This window comes from Chiroxiphia lanceolata, chromosome 7, assembly GCF_009829145.1.
Source record: "Chiroxiphia lanceolata isolate bChiLan1 chromosome 7, bChiLan1.pri, whole genome shotgun sequence".
In the NCBI taxonomy this organism is placed as follows: domain Eukaryota; kingdom Metazoa; phylum Chordata; class Aves; order Passeriformes; family Pipridae; genus Chiroxiphia; species Chiroxiphia lanceolata.
This window is the reverse complement of record NC_045643.1, coordinates 14,988,498-15,005,058: the sequence shown is the minus strand read 5'-3', so window position 1 is coordinate 15,005,058 and position 16,561 is coordinate 14,988,498. Positions and strand designations below refer to the sequence as shown.

Below are 16,561 nucleotides of genomic sequence, written 5' to 3'. Positions count from 1 at the left end.
TATTACAAGAGAGTACCAGTGGACAGGGCTTTCAGTCAGCACCCACCACCACTGTCTTTTTTATTAAATATTTAGCTCCCTATTATCTGAAATATTTAGTCCCCTGTTAGCGTTGAAAACTGTAATGTAGTTTTCTCATTTTGCCTGTAGGAGGAGTGTTAGGCAGCTAATAAGCACAATTGTATTTCATCATTGCCAAAAAAAAAACTTATTTAAAGGATAAGCTATTTAGCATTTTTCTAGCTAAACCCAGAAGTTTCCTTTCAAATTTTAAAATAGAAATAATTAAAAAAATAAACTTTAAACTGTTTCTCTTCAATTAGGAAAAATGTTTTTAAACCCACTATGAATTATATTCATAGCTTACATTAAAACTTTTTTAAAGTATTGTGACTAAACAAGGCTAAATTCAATTTCTAAGACAACAGCATTATTATTAATCTGTTCACACTACCATCCATGCCTTGCAGGTGAAAAATATGCCTGTGAGAATCAAAACTTATATAAAGCTGCTGGCATTCCCTTCTCAATTAAGGGATGTTAAGAAATTATCCCTACAGAATTCTAATACAGACAATCTTTTTCACATTTATTTTAATGTGCCCTTAATCTTCAAGTGACTTTACTTTAAATTGTGGGCTAAATAATTAAAAAATACAAAGATACAGGTAATAAAATTAGCAAGATAAATCCCACGTACAAACATTTATTGCATTATTATATCCTCACACCTAAACTAGATTTTCTCAGAATAATTTCTGGCCTGCAACCTGAACTAGTCATCATTTCAAAAGAAGTTTAAGAAACAACTTCAGAATGAGCCTTTTGTCTTATAATTTATTTAAGTGGGAACTAATTTTTTTTTCAAGTTAATTACAACAAACATAGGAAAAAACTTTTTGGTGTTAAAATATCTTGCACCAGGATTTATATTTCACATGAATATGAAATGCATAATCAAAAAATAGCAGTGTATTAAAGGTAAATGTAATACTATGGATTAAAAATTGTGAATGGGAAATTCTCTGTATATTTAGGTCGTTTTGGGGACGAAATTTGATGCTGCATAAGTTTTGGTCTGTTCACAGAAGGGAGCAAAAGTAATGAACAGATCACTAATATTTTACTGCCTTAAGAAAACTCTTTATTTCCCTATTCAGTTTCTTATAAAAAAGTCAATCAAACGAAACAGCCAAAGGGCAATTTCAGGACATAAAGCAGAACTCTGGCACAAATTGGGGCCTTAAATCCACACCTGCTATCAGGAACCCATTGTTGAGCAGAAGGCAGCATCACTACGACGTTACAGTTGTACCTTTTCATTACCCAGACACCAAGTCATGCCCATGTGCCTCGTGAGAACTGCCCTTGTCATCACAGAACTTAATCACTTAGGCTTCCCTGAAACTGAGTCAGAACCCAGAAATACTGTGTCCTTCAGATTAGCCCCTCTTATATGTCAGGCCAATAGACGTTCTCCGAAGAGAATAGTTCAGGTCATGTGTTTATCAGAACGCAGGAACAACTCTTAGCAAGCATATATAAGACTGTCAGACATTAAATGCTTGTTTGTTTATATAGAATGCTTACTTTAAAAAATACCAATGATGTATTACTTAGTATTGATTGCTACAGGTGAAAAATATTCAATTAATAACAGAACAACAAAAACATTTTTGACTAGAGTTCTGAATGCATTACTTGCAGGCAAAGCCAATAAGGATTAGCAGTAAATTTAAATTGTCTTGTATGCTTAAGTACTAGTTTCACAAAGGATTAATTATGCTTTTGAAGCAACTTACCAGTGACATCAGTTTTTATGTCAGCAAGCTTAAAAAGAGGTGCAACTTGTTCATAATAAACATGAGTGGCTTCTTTTTTGTGGCTGCTTGGATTAACAAACACTTTTAAGGATTTTGGTCTGTTTTGAAAGCCTTAGAAGAAAAACACAAAATATTTAAGATTACATACAGCCCAACAAATTTTACAGCTTGAACAAATTTCTGATATTAGAATCATTAAAATACTTTAAACAGGATAAGTAAATTATAGTCTAAAAAATGTTTCAATTACTTCTTGGGTATGCATTATTTATCTCTAAATTGCAGTACTGATTACTTTTGTGTGTACAGCTAATAAACAGTTGTAGAAACCAGAAAAAAAGTCTATGTCATAACCTAGTTAAATTCTGATAGAGGAATAGAAGGAATGTGAAGAAGTTCTAAGCTTGAGCAACAAAAAAGAAACCCAAACACCAAAACATATCCTTGTTGGAATATAATATGACACCCTCCTGGCAGGCACATGAAAAAAACCACCCAGTAAAACTGATACTACAATACGATACTTTTGTTTTCTGAAAGTGCAAATCAAACAGTGCAAACAAAATTCCCTCACCTTGAAGGAGGTCCAAAGAAATAGAAATAAAACATAAAACTTGGCAATATCATTCAGAAATCCGAGAATTATTGTTCATTTTATTTTTTAAACATTTCAATCTTCGAAGTAATGAACTCCAAGGAAACAACACTGAGAAATAATGCTATACAAGCTGTACCTTGTCTTGCACATTGATCCCATGAAGTAATTTTATTCTTTGAAATACAGCATTTTGTTGAATAATAAATAACTTGTACTAAACAAATAACATTACTTTTCAAGATCACTTCTCTAGAATTCCTAAAATTACCATGGTTCAGTGAGGCTGCTTTGCTACAAAAAGCAAACAGTAGCATGCAATACTGCTGTTGTTTTGGTAATTATTTAAAATATATGATTTAAACAATTCTAGTTCTTATTTTAGTATCAGGTGAGACTATCACTTTCTTAGCCAAATAAAAGCTAGAATATCTGGCAAGTGTACAGCTTTCAACTTTCAAGAACAAAACTAGTAGTAGGCCACAACTCCATAAGGAGCCAAGTGTGAAAGCACATTTTCCTGGCCCATGAAGAGTATTACTTCAATTTTTACAGCCATGTGTACCTTCAGAGTATCAGCTGGGACTTTCTGAAGCTCATTCCACTTACTTTCCCTCAACAATTGAACAGAAACAATTCCTCAAAAAATTATAGCTAAATACTATTTCATTAGTAAAGGGGAAAGATTTTCCATAAGACCAAAACATAACAATTATAAAAAGTCCCATAGATTATTTTTTATTTATTTAAACACATCAAATAATCTGGAAATGAAAACTAGTATTTTATCCAGTTTGTGTTCATAAATTTAGATGATTTCTTAAAGATACTGAAAGAAATTACTGGATCAATTTGCTGCTATAAACCCAAATGCATACTCAAAAAAATTTTATAACTACATTTATGTCAAAATGTTACAGTGTCAAGTCATTGCACAGCAAACTGAGGAATCCTTAATGCCTGAGGAATCCTGCATGTCTTTAGCACAAGCCTTAAAAAGCATCTCCTTCAAAAAGGAGAAAAAAGAAAATGGAAAGAAAAGTAACTTGGTGAGGACTGCAGATGTGTTGGAGGGCAGGGCGGCTGTTCACCAGGACCTTGATTAACTACAAGAAAGGTCTGACAAAGCCTGAAGATGTTCAGTAAAGACAAACACACAGGTCAGCACCTGGCCTGGCAAAACCCTATGAGTTGGGGGGGTTGGGAACAGACTGACCACTCAGCACCTCTTCAGAGAGAATCGGCAGCTCCTGGTGGACGAGGAGCTGAGCATGAGTAAGAAGTGTGCCCTTGATGCAGTGAAGTCCAAGTGCTTACTGGGTTGCAGTAAAAAGAGGACAACCAGCAGTCCAAAGGATATCACTATGCCCTTGTTTTTGACATCTTTTGAGCCTGAAGTTCAAAAACTGCATCCACTTTCAGGGCCCCCAGCACAAGACTGATGAAGCGGAGAGGGTCCAACGTAGAATTGTGACTACAACGAGGGAACAGGCCGCAGACAAGAGTCGGTGGTAGCTGACTTGTACAGCCTTAAGAGCAGAATCTACCTAAATGCTTGCCTTAAGTATCTACTGCAGGAGCACAGAGACCCCCAAGCCAGACCCCTTGCAGGTGCAAGGACAAAAAGGCAATGGACACAAGTTACACAAGGAATATTCCAATGTGAAATAAAGAACAACACTCTTCACAATGAGGGCAGTTACGCCACGGATGACATTGTCCATCCTTAGAGATTTTTAAAACTCACCTGGACATGGCTCTTAGCAACCTGATCTCTTTTAGAAGCTCACCTGCCCTGAGCAGGAATCTAAAATGGATTATCTCCAGAGGTCCATTCCAACTTAAATTATTCCTGATTCTCTAGAAACAGAAACAAGCACTGCAGCTATGTACTTCAGTGCAATTTCTAATCACAGGAATTACAACACAAACAAGGAAGACTACAGAAAAGTTTCCAAGGAATATTAATACATATAAATCATCATCATAAAGATATAATAATGTCTTACTTGAAATACACTATCTGGTATTATTGCAGTCTTTTAGAAGCTATAAAAATATTAAGAACAAAAAAATAATTTCTGTGATTTGATAATTTGCCTAAAGCATCAGTAGAAATTAAATTGAAAACTACAATAATAAGGACTCCTGATTTAAAAGAGTAAAGATTTAGCCACATTCATAAATGTGCTGTCATGATTTTTATCTTCTTTACAGGAACTCCTACCTGGGACAGCTGGTCCTAAATGCTCAACTCCCACAAAACCCAGAGCCACAAAACTCTAAAAACTGGCTTCAGAGTCATTGATTTCTAAGTATACTTTTAAACTTAAAAAAACCCCAACACCGAAAACTTTGTTGTAATATAAGACACAAAGCAGAGGGAATAGGAAAGTGTAGTTTATAGAATTAGAGAAAGGTCATGAAGTGTCATAAATTGTCACCCAGACAGCGCAAGTCACAACACTGCTAAACAGTCATTAGGAGAAAACTGAAGGGAAAAAAGCAAAGATCACTATCTCACTTCCATGTTTTTGAGTTTCAGGTGTATAAATTTAAGCCCTGGGTAGCAATATACAGGTTTAAAAGAAATCCTAAGTATGGAAAAGAACACAGGTTTTTCAACTGGTGAAAAAAAATTCTATGTTTTTAAGGAAACAGTTGAACTTCATTTTTTAAAACAAAAATTCGTTTATTAAATGATTCTAAATCAGAAACTGCATTTATGATGATGTATATTAGGCTATTGCTGAAAAGTAGATCAGAGTTGACACATAAATCCTAGTGAGATTTTTAAGAACCAAATGAATTCACAAGGTAAAAGTATTGGAATATTCTCTTTATGACTACTTGAATATCGATTTACTTTTTTGGAGAGGTAAAATATTTCATTTACAGAAACAGGTATCATAAATAAGGCTTTTGAGCGGAGCTGGTACACTACTGATGTGGTTTTGTTTGTGCCAAATAATTGCCAACTGACATGAAAGGATGATCGTGACAAAAATAATTACTTTATCATTCCCAGCATGCACTGGACAGGTTATAACACACCAAACAACCGAGTTTTATGAAAAATATCCAGTATCAGTCAAAGATTAAACTTTCAGACAATATTATTGTGAAACTTCTTTAAAAGTATTTTTAAATAATAATCTTTTAATTGTCTTTAAACAACATCTCTATGAATGAATCAATGTCATTGACTACAGCGTGCAACTGAATCCAGTCTGCCAGCCTTTTGGTGTTCTCCTAACTGGTATTCTGTTATTGTTTTCTGTGGCTGCTCCGTTTGAAATGAACCAGCAGCCTAAAGCAGGAAGGCCAACTGTTCCTCTAGTACTAACAAATGTGCTAATATGCACTAGTTTAAACTTGATCTATCAAGTGAATCAGTGAACCATGAAGGGTGGTGGGTCAATCAGGGTGTTCTGAAAACAAAGGCTCATAGGGCAGCAGAGACGCTGTGCTCAGACATACATCTGTGCTGCTTTCAGTCCCTAGCTTTATGAAAATGGGTTTATGTTACAAAAGTTAAGAGCCTGGAATCATGTCATTACTGCCTACATTTATAAACACTTTATACAACATTAAGAATATTATACATGAGAAAAACTAATAACATGAGACGAATTTGTTAATGTAACTATGGAGATACCACTGTTAATATTAACTAACCAAAGTTAATGTTTAACATTAATGGTTTAATTAAAACTTCATGTATGATGTTTCAGGCATTCATATCAAATCCCAGTATGATACTACAGAATAGCAGATAAAAATAAAAAAGCACTTCATGCTTTCTTTGCTGCTTTATCATTTATTCTTAACCACATTTACTGTCTTCTGTTAGTTTACAGATTTTTTAAGTACAACATTTTCAAAACAACTGTTAATGAAAATAAGTGTTATTTTGTTAAAAAAATTCCCAAAAATGGATGAGCATTGACAATTGAGCATTTTCTCTCATTTCTGAGCCTGCCTTAACCCTTTAAAAAATACTGCACATTTGCATACATTAAGGATTTTAGATTAAACGGTGAATTCTACTGACACAGTATGTCCCCACTGTACCTGCCCATAAGTCCTGTACAAAAAGATGTGACATATAAATGGAAATCACTGAGAGTCAGGTGTGTAACAGGACTGACAGGAGAGCAACAGCACATTACAATCTGTCTAGGCTGCTCTTTGGGGCCTTCCAGGAGCCAGTCCAGAACCAATGTTCCACAGGTGCATTAAGATGGCATCTTACATATTAAGATGGTTACCTTACATCAGTTTAACAAATACATGGTGTGAAGAAGATCAGTTTTCAGGACCATCATATCACTGAGCAGGCCCTTCATATCCAGCTGGCATGCATTTGAACAGTGGCAACATTAGGTAGAAAATAAAATTTATTTAGAAGTGGGAAGATGGTGGTACATATATTTTGTTGCCCTGTCACACACACACAAAAACCCCATAATAGGAGTCACTGTAACTAAATTCTAAATAATTATATGTCTTTGCGTGCTTACTTCTAAGATGACAGGCTTCATAAAAAATTATAGCCTAGCCAAACTTTAAATTGAAGTACTCTGAACACAAAGTCAAATCAGAGGACACTCGCTATGAAGAGAGTAAGAAAGAACAGAGAAAAAACATGTATGAAACATTCATGCCCGACAAATCACACAGTAAAAGAGAAATTGTGCACGTGAAATTTCAGAAAAAAATGAAATCTTCATTGGAAGATCAGAAATCGTCATTAGAAACCTCCAGATAAAACTCTAGCTCATATAATCACTGATAAACTTTCTATTGTTGTCCCTTAATTAATGTATATGCATAAAAATATAAAAAAATCTTGCCAAAGAGTAAGGTAAACAAATAGAAATTGCATTTATCTTCAGAGGAAACACACCTGTCAGTCACACGTACATTCATTTGTCAGAATGTCTAAGTATTGCTGACAGACATACCCAAATATATATATGTTCTACTTTGGTAAATCACCTCCTTTTCATTTGCTACAGCCCAGAAACAACAAAAAACCCCCTCCAAGTAAATAATGCAGCAGTTAATGAGAAATTACTTTGGGATCAGATAGATTGGGGGAAGGGAGTAGGGCAGTACACTGAAATTTTAACTATTTTAGAAGGATAAAGCCAAAAGGAGACACTTTGAGTTCATTAACAAAGATGTTTCCAACACTATTACAAAAGGAAAAAAAAAGCTGCGGCAAAACCTACGAAAATTCATCACTGTTTTACGCAGAGATATCAAAGTGCCTTTTGAGATTTCAGTTACTGTGAAACCAACAGAACTCAACTTCATTGTATACTTTTAGTCCAGACCTAAATCCTACTGGGAACTTCATACCAATGTTTGGTACATTTTAATTCAGAAGACTTTTTTTCTGAATTATACCATAACTATACCATCACTGTTTGAATTACTGATAATGGGCCTCTGCCACACTGAGTGCATAAATATTGCTGCTTTTTTGGTGATTTTACTAATAGGAAGGCAGTCTGACTATCTAGTCAGAATGTAACAGTATGAAAATTACTTTTATTGTAATTATAGAACTCAGAATAATATACACATTAGTCAATTATATTTGGGGGCATGGTTGTCTGATTATTTTTTTCCCCTCCGAGTCTCATTATTCCTGAGGTAAAAGGCAAGTAGAAAGAAATATACTGATCAGACATCAAAAAAAAATCAGCACAAGGTTTGAGCTTCTGGAGAAAGACTGAAGCTGAAGGAAGAATTTGAAACAGCAACATTATACAGAATACTTTTTTCAGGTTCACGTGGCTTCCAATTACAAAGCTATAAAACAGAGACTTCACCTTGAGGTCAAGGCAACCTGAGCAGAGATACTGCAGGGTTTTTTTCCTGTGAACATATGGTATCACTGCTCCCGATAGATGGAGGGTAATCTGGGAACAAAACAGACATTTGCTCCTTATGCAAATGTCCTTGCCTTTATGGGTAGCTGGAGATCTGTAGGAATCTTGGCACTTCTGCAGATTTAGATATTTCACAATAAAGTCTTTCAAAAAGGAAGACTTTTTAATAACATCTTCATTTGAAAAATCCTAAGTATACTGTAGACAATGTAAGAATGCACTGTTAATAACTCATGTTGTATCTCCAATATCTGATTTGACACTTTAAAGTCATTTTATTGGAAGTACACTATAAATTGCTACTGAAAGCATTGTTACAAACACTACAGATGTACAAGATTTGAATTCTGTAATCTGCCTCAGTCTTAACAATTCATCTGGAGTTTTAATAGTCTATTACAAGACGGAATGCTTTATTTCTGTTCTAAACAAACTCATTTGCTATAATCTGTAAACAAAGGCATGTTTTGGAGCTAAATTTGGTGTGGTGACGGAAGTGTTGTTTTGGGTTTTTAAATCAGAAGTGTGCTATATTATGTGTTTTTCCAATATAAACTAGAGTAAAAGGCTTGTATTTCTTGTGGGGCTCTTTTCCCTAAACAGTGAATAATTTTTCTTAAATTGGATACCACTTCCATAAAAAAATAAAATTATAATGGGTAAAACAAAGCATCCTGAAGGGCACTAGCCTAGGCAAACACAGAAAGATATTTTTAAAGTAAAGAATTGCCTCTCATCACAAGTGTCAACACACTTTATATCAAATTATAAGAAAGTCTTACAGAACCTTAAGAGCACTGCCACCTGTGAATTTACGGAGATAAGGAAAGTCTCTCCCATTAGTCTCTTAAAGAATCTGCAGGTCTCAAGTGGGAGGTCCTAAACAGTCACCAAAACATCCCTGAAGAGTTCTCAGAACTGCAACTACTGTACTACTGATGCAATTTCAAGTCAAAATATCAACAAAATATTTTATTTCTTTCAGAAACAGATTTCCCAGAAGACTCTTCAGTCAGAATAAACTACTTATTTACAGTATCTTTTAAAACACTTCCAAAAAATAGCATCAATTTGTTTCATTTTTACAGATAGTCAATTATTGTCACTTGCCTAAATTTCACACTTTGCCATGCAAAATTTCAGTACTAAACATTCATAATAACATCATAACATTCATATCTGCATGTCTTAATTTCCACAGGCAAAATGTTTCTAAGCTTCACTCAGCCTCATGTATTGCCAATAGAAATAACATCAACCCCAATCAAATGCTTACCGTTCAAAATTTCCTTCAGATGTCTAAACCATGACTGACAATGATCTTCACTTAAGTTATTTAAATGGATAGCACAGTCTGTTAGTTTATTCTCTTCTTTATTTAAGCATTTAAAAACTGTGATACCCAACAAAGTGCCACCTTTTGTCTGGCCTGCAAAACGACGTCGTTTCAGTTTTACCGAAAATACATCTTTCATTTCAATAATCTCCTCTTGAGCCTGTAAAATCAAACTGGAATCATCTGTAAGGGGGAAAAAAAGAAAAGCATTAGCAATATGATTAGGAGTACACATATAAAAAAAATATTGTTATGGCTTCATCTCTAGCTTCACTTGTTGCATCTGTACATGCTTGTATTGAAACTTGTTGTACAGCATTTGTCTCAGTGACAGGTCTTATATTTTACCAACTTTCTGTTATATATCCAGCTATACAAATAACACAATATCAAAGAGATTATTTAATTAGTTTTCTGATGTTTAAAAAAATTAATAACATTGCAGACTCTAAGAACAGCAAATGACTTTTTTTGTATTTGCATTCAAGAAGCAAAATCTTTATTGTATTCTCCTAAATCATAGCAATCATGTTCTCAATCAGAAATCAGAAATTATGCTATGATTCAAGCCGACTATATGCTCACTGCATTATTTCATTTGAAACAACCACTGCATTTTGGATTTACACTAGAAATGTATCAGAAAACAGTTAAGTAAAAATAGAGAAATAAACCAGAATTTCATTTTTGAGTTATGAATTTACCTTCGAAGACAAGAAAAACAGTTTCAAAAAAGGTCTTGTGACAGTTCAAGATCCTCACCCCTAGGGGAGATTTGTGTTAGGCTAAGTTAAGGTTTTGTTATCTTAAGGCTGTTACATACACGGACACTATGGCTGCAGACACTATCACTTCACTTCCAAATGCCTTTTGGAGAGGTATCAACTGAACCACTATGGTACAGGCTTCTCCTTTTTCTGCCCTCTTGAGCTGCAAAACTCCTGATTCCTCAAAAAAACAAAGTCAAATACACAATCTGAAGGAAAAATGGCACTGCTCCTGTAGGTGCCAGGTACTCTGGACGCAGAAAGAAAAGTTTCCCCACTTTCTTTGTAATAACAGCAGATCTGATACACTATCCAACAAAGGTCCCTTTGCAGCCCAAGGCAAGAAATGCTAGAAACCAGAAACCTTTCCCAAATCTAGTAACAGCTCTGTCAACTGGTTTCTCAACAGCAAAAGCCATAACAGATTCTGTTTGATGCATAGTTGCTACATGCTGTTGAAGTGCCAGGAAAAGTGTATTTTAACTGCCATCCTGGGAAAGATGGACAGCACCACCTACTTCATTACAGCACATGAAGCTGAGGGTTTCAGCAAGTCATAGGTCTTCTGGGCAGGAAAAAAGAAGATTGGGTCAATTCTTGTAACAGTTTTATGCTGGCATTTCTCAACATCATTTCTTGAACAAGACTATGCAGTGATCATCCTTCTATCCAGAAATCCTGGAGGACTGCATCTCAGCCATGGTAACACAGATAAAGCTCATATCAATATTACCTCTCCTCACAATTCTCAACCAATTCATTTTTTCCTGTTCCATACCAAATAACCTACTACAAACGGAAGCATGCCCTTATTATACTTCCCACGTATTTTTCCCACCTTGTTATATTTTAACATCATAATTTCTCCATAAGTCAACTACTAAGGTATAAAATTGGACTGAAATAATTTCATTCTTAGCAGGAACACTGTGACAAGTAAATGTTCATGTGCACTGAGATAATACATAGGAAATTGTAGTGCAAATTTTCAGAAGTACACAGTAAATAAACAGGAGGAAACTCACCTAACAATTAAAAAAAAAAAAAGAAAAAAAAACAACAGAGATCTTAAAGTACTGTAATGATTGCTGTAGAAGTATTTTCTATAGGATACATTGAATGGAATCAGGGAACTGAGTGGGGGAATATTGTGTGATTCCATTTGAATTATGATTTTCCGTAGTCTCAAAGTAGACATTGCGCAAGTAAATTTGGTACTAACATTACCAAACCCAAGATCTTCATTTTTTTCAAACTTTGTATTGCTCTTCTAAAACATTTAGGGGTAAACAGTCTTGGTAGGTCTTAAAGGAAAGATTGACTGGTGATACCCCAAATCACTTACCTGGGACTGCATAGTTTATTATCTTTATTAAACACTTGTTTTAATTTTTAAACCAGCATTTTCGAGGAGTCTGCTTTTTTTTTTTTTCTAGAAAGTCTCACTGTCAGACATACAGTATACTGAAAATTCTAGCATACAAACTCAATGTTTTAGGAAAATGAGTAAACAAAGACACGTGAAATACAACCACAACCATTCTGCAGCAGTAACTGAGTTGCAGCATTTATTTCCCCAGACCAATACAAATATTCTAAAGTACTTTGCTTGTAAATATTTGCTTTTAAATATTGTGGCACTTAGTACCATGGTCTAGTAACCACAGCGGTACCAGATCAAGGGTTGGACTTGATGATCTCAGAGGTCCTTTCCAACCTGGCTGATTCTATGATTCTATGAAATAAATAATATTTTTAAATAAATAATATTTGGGATTAAACTATTAGTTTTGCAGAGAATATCACAAATTCTAGTATGCCAATGTTATGGATGGGCATCACAGATAAATTACAAACATTAGCCTATTTGTCCTGCACAAGTCAAGTAAATCAAAGGCCTGTTAAAACACTTTTTTATTCCCCTCTAGCTTTCATAAAATGATATTTAATCATAAGCTAGATGAGGTCTGCCTTGTCTTTTCTTTTCATGATACTATTTCAGCCAGTTACTTACTTGTTTTTACATCTTCCTCTTACTGTGTATTTATCAAATTTTTGTGTTGCTCGCATGCAGGTTAAACCTTTTGAAATTTAAAATAATACATTCTTACTAGGCAGCACTACACTTACAAAACCAGCATCTGACTCTGGTTATTTTACTGGAATACATTTCCAGATGCAGCTCAGAGTAACATATTAACTGTAGGAATACTGAATCATACAAAACGATCACCCTTAGGTTTTAATTTGTAGAGGAAATGTTGAACTAGCTTGGAGGATAAGGACAGCCAATTGTTATTAAAGTTGTTAAGAAATCTGCATAAAATCCCAGGCATATTCTAAAATTTTCATATTCTATGCTTACTGAAAATAAGATCATTGTAAATACAGTAAAATTTTATTTAAAAATTCAGATGAAGAATTTATACCTTATAGAGTTATATTGATAAAGTACTTCTACTGTGTGATAACAACAAAGTTTACTTTCAGAATAAAGTGTGTACTGGATTACATACTTTTTTTAAACTTTGAAAACCCTATTGGTTTGTTAGCATGATATTGGTTATTGCTAGCAGTTTCAGGACATTAACTGTCCTCTCACATTACTTAGAAAGATATTGGGTACCATCTGTTCTTGCAAGAGATTTAAGTATACATCTATTAGATATCATGCTATTTATTTAATTCAGTACCCACTTCCCATTGTTGTATCTTCTGAAAAAAAGTCAATTTAATTACAGGGAATAAAGATAATCTCTTCTACCAGGCTGCCCTGTCATCATGAAAGCAGAGAGGGAACCTGTATAAAGTAGGTTACAGGCGTTAGGAAAGAGAAAAACTAACAGCACTTAACATTTAAAAGATCTAACAAAACCAGAATATACGGCACTTAAAAAAAAAATTACTATAAGCCAAGGGCTTGTCTAAATCAATCTCTGCACATCTGTCTGATGTAGAGCGTAAACAGGATTAGAGGTGGATTTATCTGCTTGACGCTAATTGTACTCACAGTTTCTGCACATGTCCACTTTTTTTTTTTTCCAAATACAGCATAAAAAAAAAAGTAAAGCCTGGATATATGAATTTCTAGGAAGTTTTATGCCCTTATTTATCCTCTCACTAATTTCAAGCAATGCGACTATCTTACATTTTTCCTAATTATGGTAGTCCAACCTCTTATTAAATAAAAAATTATGTCCAAGTCAACCATACCAAGCTAAATCAAAAGATGAAGAACTAATACATTCAAATGTAGTTTAATTGTAAATAGTGAGCCAAATTTTAATTAGTTAATACAGTGTTAAACTAGACACTAAACAAATAGATTACCTCATGTTTACGGGAGTACTACTGAAAAATTAAACAGTTTTAATGACTATGTGTTATTAAAATATAAACACCAAGACTTCTATAACAAAACACTTTTTGGGCTGTTTTTCTCCCACAGAGTCCCAGCATCTAGAAGTGGTACCTAAGGACTTTATTTCCATAACAAATATCTGGAATACATGGAAAATTGCAGAAAATACACATGAAATGGGACTGTATAATTTAGGCAGAAGAACTGGACACGAAGCAAAATGGGTTATACTCCCTTGGTCACAAATGCTTCCTATGACCTTTGGCAAGACACCCAGCCCCCTTTAACTACATTTAATAGATAAATCTTTTACACAGTTTAGGCTCCCTGTTCCATTACACTCTCAAAGTTTACTTCTGTAACAGTTGATTGCTCTAGCTGAGCACAGTGCAACATAACAAATAATGAGAGATTTTAGAAAATCATTACGACTATACCCAAGAAAATACAGTGATCAGTACTTATTACAGAAGTGTCTTATTACAGAATTGATTAGAGACCATCCTACACTGTATGAACACTACAAAATAACCATTCAAGACATACAATAAAATATAACTGTATTAATACAAACGCAAAAATAAAATAAATATAATCAAAAATTAAATTAGTTTTGAAAATACGTCTATAAATTTAGGTTTAGGAATATTTAAAATTAATATGATGTCTAATGCACAAAACCCAGCAACTATTAACCTATCAACAATTAAGCTTGTTTTTCCCTTACTGTAAATTAGCAAAACACAGTAACCAGTATGTAACTGATTCATAAAACCTCCACAGTTTTCGCTTCTTATTAATTAAGAAGGGCTGGCAACGAAAAATATAAAGAAGCAGGTATGATCATTCTCTCCAGAAGAGCAAAGAATCACTGTAAAGTTTGTCAGGCTATTCAACACTCTAAATATGAGACAGAAGAGCTATTTTCAAAACACCTGAATTTTCAAGGTGATTTTTTTTTTTTATTTCAAAAAGACAGGTCACGCAACACCTTTGACGAAAACTGATGTTATGTTTCTTACTCTCTTTTGAAGTAAAGAAAGCAAAATTGCGATTTCTGCTTGCCAAAAGTATCAAACAGTAAGCTGAGGTGGTACCGCAGGGGCCAGATTGGGGATGGGTTGTTTTTTACTTGAAGATTACGATTACATTACTTTAGTCCTTTTAAATGGTGTTGTAAGAGAAACAAAACACCAAAACACATGGCCTAAAAACACATTTCTCGGACTGTGTGTAATGACCTCCTTTGGAACAGGAAGGAGTTCAGAAAGTACTGCAAAGGACTGAAGAGATGCATCTCAGCTTCTCCAGAGCTGGAGAGTAAAAGCAGGGCATAACTACTAACTTCATCTTTTAATGGCAGCTATTCACTTGCAGCAACAGCTGTATTGCTTCAGGGCAGAAAACTGAGCTTAAAAACATCTGACAGAAATACAACCAATTTTCATTCTCCTTCTCTAGAGAATCTAAGGGTGAAGTGATGTATTTTGCTAAGTCAATGCAATACTTTGCTGCTAATCCCTCTCACAATACAGACACCTACCCTCAACTCACCTGCCATAACTGTGCAATCCAGCCCTTTTCCTTATGTCTAGCACTAGGCACAACCAAGCTGAGTCAAATCAACTCCCTAAAGTAACATAGATCATTCACTTTTCTTTTTCCCCTGGCTTAGTCTTCCGACAAGTTGTTTAGTATAATCACAAGTCCTACAAAACTGGAGATGCTACAAAGTGATAAGAAAATTCACATCAGGGAAGAAGGAAGTACTGGGACCATCTACTTTCATCATTTCAAGTCAACATGGTTTGAGCCAACCTGCTGTGCATTTTCGCTTCCAACTGTTAACTCCCCAAAGATCATATAAATCAACAAGAGTCAGCAAGAACTAGGAAAGATGCACAATGGCATCACTTAATTCTTTAGAGCTCTAGTAACATCTTACAAATAAAAAACAAAAAAAAATGTAAGTCTCAGGATAAAACTCCACTTTACAAACCTATAATGACACATTCAGTTAGTTTCACTGGACAAGAAGTTACATGCTAATTTAATACATCACTAAAAGGCATTATTATCTATTCCAGCTTAAAGAAGTCATCTTATTTGAAACTACTATCATAGGTAGATAGCTCCAAAAATAGTATTATTATGAAGAAGAATTAACATCCAAAAAAAATAAAATTCTTCAACAGATTTGTACTTTAGGTTTCAATTTTTCAACATCATACTAGCCAAAAGAAACCCAATAAACCTAACAATTTTCCAATTCAAATCTCAATCCTGAGATAAAATCTTACATTATATAACAGAAATTATTTTATTTCTCTGTTTAGTAATTCTTTCAAATAATTTTTAAAAAGACGCAATGTGGTAAATACAACAATATAAAACTGGTTTTCATGGTGCTGTGTGAGTTTCATTATATAAAAAGTGAAAAGCTTTTTCATTCTTGCTCAGGGTATTTCTTGACAATTTTACTATATTCACAGCATGGGTAAACCCATCTAAAACTCCAATCTCCTACCTTTCATCTTCCCCTCTTGTCTCTCCCCACTTTTCAAATGGTTCTATCACCCCAGCACCCCTTGACCAGCTGATTCCAATCCCTGTTCTCCACCATATCTTTTAAAAACTAATCCTCATACTTCTGAACATCCTCATCAAACCAGATACATGCCCTGTGCCAGCATCATATCATAGCAACTGCAGCAAGACCAGCGTTAGGGAACAATTAGTATAGTCCTTGAAGTCTTGAATTTGACCATATTCCATG

At 34.4% G+C, this 16,561-nt stretch overlaps 1 protein-coding gene across 1 annotated transcript in view; it reads right to left on the bottom strand.

Annotated features, from left to right (window-relative positions):
- The window catches only part of CERKL (ceramide kinase like), a 53,394-nt gene that overhangs the window by 20,771 nt on the left and 16,062 nt on the right, over nucleotides 1-16,561 (bottom strand). Inside the window, exons 2-3 of the mRNA XM_032693602.1 lie at nucleotides 9,598-9,840; nucleotides 1,803-1,934 (exon numbers count right to left, since the gene is read on the bottom strand). Of these exons, the coding sequence (XP_032549493.1) occupies nucleotides 1,803-1,934; nucleotides 9,598-9,840 (375 nt within the window). The remainder of the gene's footprint in view (nucleotides 1-1,802; nucleotides 1,935-9,597; nucleotides 9,841-16,561) is intronic.